Source organism: Euphorbia lathyris, chromosome 9 (genome assembly GCF_963576675.1).
Source record: "Euphorbia lathyris chromosome 9, ddEupLath1.1, whole genome shotgun sequence".
NCBI classification, from domain to species: domain Eukaryota; kingdom Viridiplantae; phylum Streptophyta; class Magnoliopsida; order Malpighiales; family Euphorbiaceae; genus Euphorbia; species Euphorbia lathyris.
This window is the reverse complement of record NC_088918.1, coordinates 59,773,369-59,786,753: the sequence shown is the minus strand read 5'-3', so window position 1 is coordinate 59,786,753 and position 13,385 is coordinate 59,773,369. Positions and strand designations below refer to the sequence as shown.

General features: G+C 37.5%; 1 protein-coding gene across 1 annotated transcript; it reads left to right on the top strand.

The window, feature by feature from the left end:
• Window positions 1–4,109: 4,109 nt before the first annotated feature.
• Window positions 4,110–12,762, top strand: LOC136205639 (oxysterol-binding protein-related protein 3A-like). Its single transcript, XM_065996317.1, has 10 exons — window positions 4,110–4,321; window positions 5,038–5,131; window positions 5,696–5,812; window positions 5,900–5,972; window positions 6,062–6,180; window positions 6,345–6,466; window positions 7,411–7,587; window positions 8,233–8,377; window positions 11,988–12,166; window positions 12,388–12,762. Exons 1-10 carry the CDS (start codon window positions 4,227–4,229, stop codon window positions 12,632–12,634), a joined length of 1,368 nt encoding a protein of 455 aa, XP_065852389.1. The 5' UTR covers window positions 4,110–4,226; the 3' UTR covers window positions 12,635–12,762.
• Window positions 12,763–13,385: the final 623 nt, after the last annotated feature.

Below are 13,385 nucleotides of genomic sequence, written 5' to 3'. Positions count from 1 at the left end.
GAAGCCTCATCTTCATCCAAATAATGAACCATCGTCTTCATCCAAGCAATGAAGCCTCGTCTTCATCCAAGCAATGAAGCCTCGTCTTCATCCAAATAATGAAGCCTCGTCTTCATCCAAACAATGAAGCCTCGTCTTCATCCAAAGCAATAAAGCCTCGTCTTCATCCAAAATAATGAAGCCTCATCTTCATCAAAGACAATGAAGCCTCGTCTTCATCAAAATAATGAATCCTCGTCTTCATCATAGAAATAACGAAGTCTCACCTTCACAAAAACAAAGTAAAAACGCTTTGGAAAATGAGTAAAGGCTAAAAAGGCAAATGCCTAGAGTGTCAAAACCCCCCACAAAATGCGCAAAAGTCCCTAAATGGCTGGTCATTCTTACTGATCCCTAAGGGCGGGTCATTCTCCTCAATATGGCAGAACTGAAGAAAAGAAGTCCATAAGGCGAATCATAATCCTATGCGGTAGGAACAAATGGTCCCATAAAGGGCGGGTTATTCCCTTTCTAAAAAAAAATAACTCTCAAGAAGCCCCTAGAGGCTAACAATGGATACAGCTGGCCACCTATCCACGAAGAAGAAAAAACCCCTAAAAGTGCATCATATCCATATGTGACCCCATCTAGGGCGGGTCCACTTTCCTCCAAGATAGAAAAATGAAACACCATTTAGACAGCCCTAAAGAGCTTTTTATACCTTTAGGGGGGCTTCTGATAACAACCCAAATTATTCTTGAATAAGGAATAAGGGAAAATTAATAGAAATAATGGCAAACCATTATTCCTTCTAAAAGATATATTTATGCATGATTAATGTGAGATTAATGATAATTAATGCAAGATTAATGCAGGGGTGAATATGCAAATAATGAGGAAAAGGAAGGAGTCTCTAGCATTATGCCATGCCATGTGGACCATGACGAGACACGCCATAACAAGATACGCCCGATGAGAGTGAGTAATGGAGACCCGCCATTGTTCTCAAGGAGAGCGTACATACGCCTTGACGGATCTAAGAATACCAAAAGACGCCTTTATTACCAATCATGAATGGGAATAAATACAATTAAATGACAATTAATAGCCATTAAAGGGGAATAAAGACTTGACTGTTCGAATACTCCAACTCTGAGGGTTTCAAGGATAAATGTTGGGATTAATGGAGAATTGATAGCAATTAAAGATGAGTAATGACATGACTGTTCATCTACATCTCCATAACATCCAAATATCATACATGGGGAAAAAGGATAATTAGACAAAGAATGAAGGATCCACCATCAATACTCTTATGGATAAGGATCCACCAACGAATCTCCAAATGGCGTATGAAGCAAGACTCATAGGTGGCGGATCTATGGATTCCTCAACACGCCTCAAAGGGTCAAACGCCTTGGGAGACCCGACGTCAAACCTCAATACGCCCAAGGAACGGCAAAGCCGATTCCCAATAAAGGCAACTAATAACCAATTAATGAGCTAACGGTCATACTTGAATAAGATCAGTAACCGCCATTAATGAGGCATTAATGGAGACATTCTAGTTATCTGGAGTTACAACTACATTAGTATAAATAGCTTGCATCCCAAGCTATTGAGATACACTTACTGATTCTCTACTTTTGTACTTATAGTTTATTCTCAGAAATATTACTGACTTTGGCATCGGAGTGTCCCCGGCCGATCCCAACGGCGCCTCACAGGGAAGTGCTCCGATCAAGGATTTTTCCACAAGTTATCAGACACCAATAATAGACCCTCAACACTAGGGAGGTCACTACTAAAGATGAGAAGAACCTAGGTCAATTCTAATGATTAGTCAGTAATAGTATATCTTACACTAACTCGAAACCTAAAGATAGTAAATGTTACAACAAAACATGCATTTTAACTAATCCAATCATCTTAAAATATTAAAATAATACTACAAACAAACACACCTCAAATATACTAAAATTAAAGGAGCTATCAAGTACCGAACAAAATTTACTCAAGGGTCTAACCAGTGACCGGAGGGTCGGAATCCCGAACCCCGAGCTCGCTCCACCACTCTCCCTCACCAGTTCCCCCAATTATCTACTCACTCTCCCCACATTACATCCTAATCTCTCGGACGGACAAGAAAGTTTGAGATATCTACATCAGAAAACCATTGAAAATAGGGAAAATTACAAAACTAGGTCAAATGGGAGGCCCATTTACATATTTAACCCATTTACTCAACCTATTACATATCTAGACTCATTTTGTGTGACTTTCCAAAAATACCCCCAATATTTACGCGCGGCTCGCCCCATCCCGTCTGACTTCGCATATTCCATACTATGCGAAGTCTGCGAAGTAAATGTTTGGGTTTGCTTGATGAATTTAGTTCGCATATGCGAAGCCTGGATGTGTTTTGAAGCTAATTCGCGAAGTAGTATATAACAAAAAAGGGCAAACAACAACGGATTCTAACATTCAAATCATAACATTATCAAAATTTACAAAAAGATTGCCACAATAACAACATTCAAATCATAACATTATCAAAATTTACAACAAGATTGCCACAATAACTAATCCGGTACCAATTTTGAAACGAAGATTACTCATCCGCTTTAAAATTGGCACCGGATTAAGTTAGGTCCACTTTGAAGATTGGCACCATAGGATGGACGTGTCCCATGGTGCACCCCGAGATTGACACAATCTCTCCTAACGAATCATTTCAGGAGTGAATGTGTCAATCTTGGGGAAGTTCATCCCTATACAGGAAGGAAAATCATCTTCCCTGCAGCCCAGTACGCCGCCTTCCAGAAAGGGATGTTACGTATTCAACCATCTACAGAAAAAATTAACCGTGTTAGTTATGAAAAAGGACGATTTTGGATTCGCGAAATGAAAATTAGCGAAGCATGCGAATGTAAATGTGCATGGGAAGAGGTGATTTTACTTCGCATAACGATTCTTTCGCGAAGTCTGCGAGGTCTGAAATGTGACTATCTACGTCGCATATCGATGCTTTCGCGAAGTCTGCGAGGTCTGAAACGTAAGGATCTATTCGCAGACTTCGCGAACTAATAGATTCGCGAGGTAGATCCATACGTTTCAGACTCTTTCTATTCGCAGAACGTCGCGAATTCATCGATTCGCGAAGTAGATCATCAAGTTTCAGGCTCGTTCTCTTCGCAGATCTCCGCGAATTCATCGACTACGCGAAGTGAATTCATGGAAAACGCAGGAAAAACAGCAGATACTTACATTTTTCGCTCCTAACAATATGATAAACTGGGAAGAACGACGAAAATAACGTAGAATAACCATTTCTGGAATGGTAACAAGAAGAAAGAAACCAATTAACGAACAGGAAGATGAAGAACCATGGCTTCGTTTTCTAGGGTGAGGAAGTTGCAGAATCAAGAGATGAAAAGAGAACTTCATTGTGATTTGGAAACATGGTGCAGATTTCATGCAATTTAAAGGCAAATAGGAAGATCAAAAGTCTTCAAATCATTAATGGAGGAGCCAAACCGTTTTCGCGCACCAAGGAGAACAGGGGAGAGAAACCGATAGAGTGAGGGGAAGTGGGAAGGGTAGGGGTATTACGGGAAAGTCATACAAAATGAGTCTAGATATGTAATAGGTTGAGTAAATGGGTTAAATATGTAAATGAGCCTCCCATTTGACCTAGTTTTGTAATTTTCCCTTGAAAATATCAAAAAGTAAACTGAAGGAATAATCTTCGTTGTTACTGCTTGTTAAAAACTTGTTGTAAGTGTAAAATTGGTTGTTTAGGTAAAAGGAAAGTATCATTAAGACCAATAATTTCAAATCGTGGCATAAAGTGGTGATGCCGGCTAAGCAGGCAGTGGGCAACTTGCATTTTGTCCGCGTGGGCCATCTTTAAAGCCGCCTAAATGGATTAAACTAATGAGAAACGTATAACCCACGCTCTTTTCAAGACGCGTGAACCCATTACGTCATTGCTTCCACGTAAAAATCTCTCATTTTTTGACTTCAAACCAGATTAGCGCCAACGAGCGCAAGCATCTTTCCTCGTTCTGTCCTCGCTGTTCTCTTATCATTATATTTATTTATTATCTTGTATAAATAATAAATGATTACAAACCTTATTTTATATTCTCTATTATAATCAGCATAAATCTCTCCATTTCATCGATCAATTTTCCTTTCTCTCTCTCTTGAAGCTCTCGTTTCGTAGCTTGTAGGATTTTCCAAACATGGCTAACGATCCCAAGCAAAGCGGTGGGTTCTTCTCCTCAATCGCTTCTAGCTTGTCAAATTTTGGTACCGCTATGTCCAGATCAGTCAACGGGTATTTTTCAGATCCGTCCTCTATTTACTTTTTTTCCAAAAATTATAGTACGAGCTGTTCCACTTTCCAATTTAGGAATTTATACTTTTAGGGCTTGGAGTTTGCATATCTTCGTGTTTGAAATTACCGATTTAGTTCTAGTAGTTTCTGTGCCAGTGATTTTTTTAGATGCCTAGATGTGTTGGTGGATCTAATTCGATTATGCTTTTGCTCTGTTTATATCTTAACACAGTTCTTTCGGCGGATTGTTTCTTACTAGTATTACGTCTTGAAGATGTCTATAAAATTCAATTGTAATTCTGTTGCATCATGCTTTCATGTTACTGATCAGGAACTATATAACAGTTTCTAGGTGAATTACAATTTTTAAATGTGCTTTTCACTGCTTTATGTTTGTTGCTTAATTGGAGCTTGTGGCCTCCTTTTGGAACTTCAAGACTCATAATCTACATTCTAGTATGTTAAGCAAGTTACATCATTAGTATGCTGTGTATTCTTTTCCTTTTCTTTTTTGCTTGATTTTGATTGTTAACTAGCTAAACACTTCTTTGTATGTGAAACTTAGCGTGCCATAAAGCTAATTTGCCATGCAATTTTGACATTTTGCCCCATTGCTTGGAATAAGTAATTTTATTTGCTGAAGAAATTAGAGATAGACATCTACAGTTTTTTTTTTTTTTTAATTAAATAAATTAAATCTACTTCTTAATGTTCAGCTTAGTGGGATACGAAGGACTAGAAGTTATCAATCCTGAAGGAGGCACTGAAGATGCTGAAGAAGAAGCAAGGATGGGAAGATGGAAACAGGAGGTACATTATCTTTCTTCCTTTTATTTTCTTGGATATGATTGAAGAAGAAAAACAGTTATTCTTGGGGCATAGTTCCATCATATGCGATGGAGTGCTGTTTCTGAAACATAATGTTAAAGATTCATATCTGTGTATGACTGATGCACTTGCATGTTAGAGCACACACCAGTTATTTGGCAGTTTTTGGAACTCAATATGATTGAGGACATCCTATCAGGCTGCCATTTGCAAGAAACGGAAAATAATATGTAAGAAAGAAGTGGTAAATGCCAAAAAATAGCATGGACTGAATCTCTTGCTATATGTTCCCCTTACTGTTGGGGGTATCCTTTTATTTGGGTAGTTAGCTTATGAACCTCAAAATGTATTATGACTATATGTGTCTGAGGTAGGAGATGGACAAATTTGAGTCTAAATGCTCTGATCTACTTAATTGAGGTGTACTTCCATACTTGGTGGAGTTAATTGTTTGAATATTAGTTCAAATGATGTAGAATAGATATATTAAATTATTGTTGAAAGAAGCATATACATCATTTTTATTGAGTTTCTGGTTTTCTCCAGGACAGGGACAGTTATTGGAAGATGATGCAGAAATATATAGGCTCGGATGTTACATCTATGGTGACTCTTCCTGTGCTCATATTTGAGCCAATGTCAATGATACAGAAGATGGCAGAGGTTTATAATTAACTCCACATACACACATATATTTCTTAAGTTCTTCTGGTGGTAAAATCCTTACATGGAGCACTATATTTGTTACAGTTGATGGAATACTCCTACCTTCTAGATCTTGCTGACGAATGTGAGGATCCCTATATGCGTTTGGTGTATGCTGGTAAGAGCTGTTTGTTTACCTGATGTCTTTGTCTCAGAAGCTGTTCATATGAAATGAATGTTTAATGCTGACTGCGTTGCTGATTGCAGCATCATTTTTTATATCTGTCTACACTGCTTACCAACGCCCATGGAAGCCATTTAATCCAATTCTTGGGGAGACTTATGAATTGGCTAATCATGGTGGCCTTAATTTCATATCAGAGCAGGTGGGTTATTTAAGGATAGATTTTTTGCAAGTTTTGTCATTGGCTTCTTTTTTTTTTGGATAGAGGAATAGGAACAAATTATTTAGATGCTAGACACCTGTGTCAGCATATAAGGTGATTTGTGTTCTTAAATCTTACTTCTCTCGACATTCATCTTTTCACAGGTTAGTCATCACCCTCCAGTTAGTGCTGGACATGGTGAAAATGAGCATTTCATATATGACATATCTTCAAAAGTGAAAACCAAATTTTTAGGGAACTCGATTGAGATCTATCCTCTTGGAAGGTAAAAACAACTATTGTTTGTTAGTCTCCTTTGCTATATTGCCTTCGTTTTTTGAACTTGTGAACTTGATGCTGTTAAATTCTTGTTTACATTTACATACTTTTGGTAAATGGGCAAGAACCTCCTGGAAGTAGGGTGGGGGTTGTGGTACAGAGAAAACCTATAACGAGCTTGTTTTTTACACATTTCTTAATGCTCGAGTACCCATGCATAACTAGAAAGATATCATGTAGAAACTAGAAAATGATGCTCCATAACACCCTTCAAGGTGAATCAGCTGTAACCTAATCAATTTTACCCCTTTTAACCTGTTTGACAATCTATCAAAGAACTGCTAGATTCATAGATAACAATAGAAAAATGAAAATAGAAGCTTTCTGGGGCTGAGTGAGAAGTATATTTCAGGGAATTGGCAAGGAAATATAGAGCAGTTTGTTACTTTAACGTTTTGTGATTTGACTTCAGCATTGACTCTCATTGGGAGAAAAAAAAAATCAAATAATATTTGATGATATTTAGGCTTTATGGCTATTGTATTGATACTTATTATTTAGGCCTTGTTCTTGGGTGAAAGCGAAATTTTGAGTAACAATCAAATGCAAACATGCTTCCATCACTTGCTATGATTTTTAGTGTATTAGCCAATTTAGTTGGAGGAAGGAGAAAAAATCACATTTTGAACCGTTGAAGATTGGAAGATTGCAGTTGTTGGTAGTTATAGATTGTTCCAACTTCTGTTTTGGTTCGTGTATAGTACGTTGCTCGAGTACCGTTTACTGTTATTTTTTTTTTTATTTATTAATTCTCTCTCTTTTATCGAACATCTACAGATTAAAATCTTGTGAACAAGTATGGCATTTAAAACTAGCTTAACTGGTCATTTACTTCCTCCTCCGGAATAACCATGAAAGTATGACAGCTTAAGTTTCACGATATATGTGCAGGTCTCGAGTGACTCTCAAAAGAGATGGTGTTGTTCTCGATTTGGTTCCTCCTCTTACAAAAGTTAGCAACCTTATATTTGGTAGAACTTGGATTGACTCACCTGGGGAGATGGTCTTGACGAACATGACAACTGGGGACAAAGTTGTACTATACTTTCAACCATGTGGTTGGTTTGGGTATGATTGGTTTCTCTTTTATATATTGGTAGTTAATTCTCTCATGTATGTTGTGTCAAGGGTAAGCCTTGGCTGTAGGCTGAGAAATGTCCTAGGTCGTGTGCATTGGTCAGTATGTGGACGGGCTTTGTCCTAAAGAGCGCATCTGCTTGCCCCGTATACTGCCTTAAGAGTTCTACATGTTTTCAATAACTGTGAAGCTCACTTTCAAAAGCTGTGCCTTAGCCTTGCACCTCGTGGGCCCTAATTTGCTTCTATGCAATAGTCAAAAATATGTATAACATGTTTGGCTGAGACTGATTATACTCTCATCTCATTAGTAATTTTTCCAAATGGATGCTGATCAAAGAAATTCTATCTGCCTGTTAGAGGGGGCACTTATATGGATCTTATAGAGTCCACAAAGATTTCTCAGATATTTGGGTTGACCATGTTATTTGCTTGTTACTGTTGGCAGTATCTATTATATGCTTATAATACTATGCAACATGTACAGAAAAAACTGGACTAATTAGGTTTTTGAATCTGAGAGCGAGGGGCTGTTATGAAGTTTCACAAAGCATGGCACTTCCAATTAAATGTTTGCTGTAGCTCATCATATTTGACTATTTTTCCTTAATTTCTTTTGCTCTAAAACCTTTGCAGTGCTGGTCGTTATGAAGTGGATGGATATGTATATAGTGCAGCCGAGGAACCCAAGATATTGATGACTGGAAAATGGAATAAGTCCATGAGCTATCAGCCTTGTGACTTGGAAGGGGAACCATGTGCAGGCACTGAACTAAAGGAGGTTAGTGGTGTTGTTTTGTGCTTTTTTTTTTTTTTACAGTTAATTGACTATCTTTGGCTGCTTTATCTATGGACTTGCTGCTATGGGCGTTTATTTAGTTTTCTTTAGCGCTATAATAATCATACTGAGGTATAGACCTGTTCAAAAGCCCACTGGTCCGCCCAGCCCGTCCAAGCCCGCTCTTCAAAGACTGGGCTTAGACGTATATGTTTCGTAATAGGCCCGGCCCGGCCTAAGCCCACTTAGGCTCGAATACAGAGTAGGTTGGGCTTGGGATTTGTCTCAAAACCCAGGCCCAACCCAGCCAGCCTGGCCCGAAATTTTAATAATAACTTTAATTTAATAAATACTATAGCTTAATAAACTTTATATTCCAAAAATAAAAATTTTAAATTTCTTCAACATACAAATTTCCAAACCATATATTTTTTAGAATTGATGAACATGTACATATTTTTGTTACTGTTTTATTTATTACTATCAAATGAGTATTTTTTTTATTTAGGATTGCGTTAATTGATTTTTATTGGAATAATCCTCTAGAGTTTAGTTTAGTTTATTGTATTTTATTATTTATATTTATAGTATAATTTTTTAGTTTAATTTTAATTTAAAAAAAATACAAAGATCAGTTGGGCCGGGCCGGGTTGGGCTTGGGAATTAGTTCTTTTAGCTTGGCCCAGCCCGGCCCGAACCCGATGTAAATATAGTGCGGGCTAAGTTGGGCTTGGACAAAGTAATTATGTGACAAACCCGATTAGGCCCAAGCCCAGCCCGACCCAGCCCATGAGCAGGTCTACTGAGGTACTATATGTACAAGTATGTTCAGGAGTGGCCAACTGCCTGTGTTAGCAGAGCATATGTATGGTGCTGGTTTAGATTTTATGTATGTGCTTCACTCTATTAGAAGTACATGTGTTCTAGCGTACATATGCTTCTTGCTGAGTTTGTTATTTGTGATTACCTTGAGCATTACTCATGAGTGTTATATTATTATTGAAATTTTTTCATTATCTTTTCTTCCATACACATTCTTTGCTCGTATTTGAGCTCATTTGGTCATTTTGAACTCACAATTGTCAAGAAAATCAGTTCTTTTTTTTTTTGGTAGGAAGAAAATCAGTTCTTCTATTTAAGCAACACCACATCTTAATTTTTTTGAATGAAACATACAATCCAATTAAATGTGATGGGGCTATATATATATGTAAACAACACTGATTGCATGAGATAAAAAAACACCAATAATTTTGACATGGATTAATTGTCGGTGAAGAACCCCAGCTGGTACCAAGTTGCTTTCTTGATGCTATTAACAATCTGTTGCTTTCTTGATGCTATTAACAATCTGTTGCTTTCTTGATGCTGTTAACAATCTGTTGGTATCAAAATTATGAAATTTCATGGGCCTGCGAATAGGATCTCTCCACGGGTCTTCCCACTCTGAAATCAAGCGTGATTTCCTTGTTCTTGTTTCTGCCCTTCCTTGAAGGACCTATTTTCTCGATGGTGGAGTTTTTGATTTAAGAGGTCACCAACTCTTCCTTAGATTTTTGATTTGAAATTCTGCCCCCTTTTATTCAATATCGTTCTTCCTTTTAAAGAATAAGATTCCTAACAGCATAATCCTTGAATAGGACTCTATCACACAATTACTGACAATACAATACTACCAGCTATTAATTTAAATACTAACCACATTCCTAAATAATGGAAGTCCCTAAATAATAAAAGTCCTAAATATTAAAGGCTTTTAAACAATAAAAAAAACCCTAAATAATAGCACATCAAATAACATTATCGTAACATTTCTTTCCTCTTCGGCTAGAGCTTGTCCGCAAGCTCGAATTTAGGAAGGTTTGTCAACCTCCTTTATCCTCAAGTTCGTCCATCAAAAGGCAGAAGAGTTTCTTCCACTTATGTCTTGGTGAGTAAAGTTCATCACAATTAAAGCAAAGCCCTCGAGTCCTGCGTTCTGCCATTTCAGTTTGTGACATCCTTTTGATTGGAGGCTGAGTGCTACTACCCCTGCTTGAAGGTGCTGAGGTATTACTCGCACAAGTCTTTTGATCACTGACGGTGGTTTGAATTGAGGGTGGTGACTTGAGCTCCTTTGGAACTGCCACGAAGAAGTGGCTTGTCCCATGCTTGTTCCTTTGTTGGTTAGCAACTTCCTTTTAAAAGCCCTTGCAAAATTCATGGCGGTAACCATATTTGGAGGATTTTGCATCTCCAAATCCATCCTCAAAGTTTCAGACAATCCAGCAGTAAAAAAGTTGTTGCTCAGCCCTCACAAACATAGCCCTCGCTAGAAGGGTCTGAAATTGTTGTTGGTACTCTTCCACTGTTCCCGTTTGTTGGAGATTAGTTAATTCACGCAATGGGTTACTGCTCAATGGCGGTCCAAAACGCAGCAAACAATAGGACTTGAACTGATCCAAAGTGAGTCCGGACTCCTCTTGTTCGAGTCGGTAGTACCATAATTGTGCTTCTCATGTCATGTGAAATGCAGCTAACCCTACCTTCTCTCTTCAGTCTGTATTTTGATTGCTGAAAAATTGCTCAACCAGCCTAAAGGATCCTCCTTGTAAGAAGGAAATTGAAGTCGGGAATTCTTTGGAACAACGGCGTTTGAATTTCGGTGTTGGCCTCCGTAATTGCCTCTTGCCTCGTTTGCAGCTCCACCTTCTGGTTCCTTTCCTTTTCCCAAAACGTGCAACTCCAACAAACGTTGGATTCCCTTCATGCCTTCTCTTAACTCTCGCAATTCGTGGCTAAATTTCTTATCGGATTCAGTTAGCCGGCCATCCAGATCCTGAACCTTGGCTGTCCATTGCTCAAAATCATCCATGACGATAGGCTCTGATACCAAAATGTTATGGGCCCGCGAATAGGATCTCCTTACGGGTCTTCCCACTGTGAAATCAAGCTATTTCCTTGTTCTTGTTTCTGCCCTGCCTTGAAGGACCTATTTTCTCAATGAACGATGGTGGAGTTTTTGATTTAAGAGGTCACCAACTCTTCCCTTAGATTTTTCATTTAAAATTCTGTCCCCTTTTATTCAATAATGTTCTCTCTCTTAGAGAGTAAGATTCCTAACAGCATAAGATAACTTTCTTAAATAGGACTACCACACAATTACTAACAATACAATACTACCAGCTATTAATTTAAATACTAATTGCATTCCTAAATAATGGAACTCCCTAAATAATAAACCTCCTAAACATTGAAGACTCTCAAGTGATAAAAAAACCCTAAATGATAACACATCAAATAAAAATTATCGTAACAAAAAATAATATATATCAGTGTCTTGTTCTTATTTTGCTATAGATAAGCATATTGTGGTTCAGTGTGCATATTATCCACAAGGTTATCATGAATCATAAGTACATTTGTTTCTGAGAAATCATGTTTATCAATTGTCTTAAAGGTTCTCCTTTTTCTTTTCTCCTGAACTATTTAAATATTTCATCTTATATTAAAAGACACCATGTTGAAAATATTGAAGATGGTTTTCTCTGTTGTTAATTTTTGAATCATTTGTCCTTATACCAAAATAACTTGGCGAATGACCTGTAGACCACCATTCTTCTGAATCGTGTAGGTTTGGAGAGTTGCAGAGGCTCCAAAAAATGACAAATTCGGGTATACGTATTTTGCACACAAGATGAACAGCTTTTCCACTGCTCCAAAGAAGTTATTAGCATCAGATTCCCGTTTACGTCCAGATAGATACGCCCTTGAGAAGGGAGATCTAAGCAAAGCTGGATATGAGAAGAGCAGGTGTCTTTCTCTCTCTCTCTCTTACTAGCTGACTATGTGTATGTGATTGAAGTGTGCATTTTGATTGTGCAAACAGCAATACAGCATAAAATGCGGCCCTAAAGATATTTACCTAATTATGCAGTTGATTAGGTTGCTGGTTGTGAAGAGAATAATAGCATTTTACTTTGACAATTTTAAAATAAACTTAACGTTCCTTCGTATTTTTCTTTCTGTTGTAGTCTGGAAGAGAGACAGAGAGCTGAGAAGAGAAATAGAGAGGCAAAAGGTCAACAGTTTGTTCCGAGATGGTTTGATCAAACTGATGAGATTCACCCAACACCTTGGGGTGACTTGGAAGTGTACCGGTTTAACGGCAAGTACGGTGAACATCGTGCAGCTGCAGATAGCTCCGACAGCAGTGGGGAGATCACCTTCGAATCAATAGAATTCAACCCGTGGCAATATGATAGTGTAGCAGCTGAGTGAAGCATTATTAAGTTATAAAAGTGTTCTGTATCATATTATTTTTAAAATTCTTTTATCATCCAGTATTGATAGTGTTTACCTATGTCAGAATGAGTTTTAATATGGTTTGCAGTTTTGCTTTCTCTTCACTTTTATTACTTGTTATGGGTATTATTTTCAAATTAACATGGTTGAAGCAATTTAACTATGTACCTAGATTAAAGCCACTCCAAGATGATTGTTTGGTTTTTGGTTCGGTGAAACAGAGAAAATTATGGAAAATTATCTTGTTTTCTTTGTTTTCGTTACTTCAATTTGCAGTGAACTAAACCTTTTGTTTTGTTTTGTTTTTTTTTTTTTTGAAGAGAACCTATTGTTTTTCTACTTTGGTTTTTTGGTGTGGGATTGTGTATGCAATATATATTTTGTTAAAGGAAAAAGAATAATCTGCATATGATATGTCGGTGGCATTTACCAATCTTTCATAGTGGTTATGGAGTGGATAGCATAGAAAGCCTACAGTGTCCTGAAACCTTTCTTTTCGTCTTTCCCTGTCCATTTTATTCTTCAACGTAGCACCAACAAAATCCTGGTTATAGGTCAATGGTCCTCTCTTGTTTTTACGCTTTTCTAATTGAGTTGAATATTTGTTTCATTTTAATGAATGGCCCAATATGTATAATTATAACTATTTCTCGTGCTTAATATGTTAAATCGAAATAGTAAGAACTTGATCGATAAAAAGAAAGAGAAGTCGAGGGATTCATGGTGT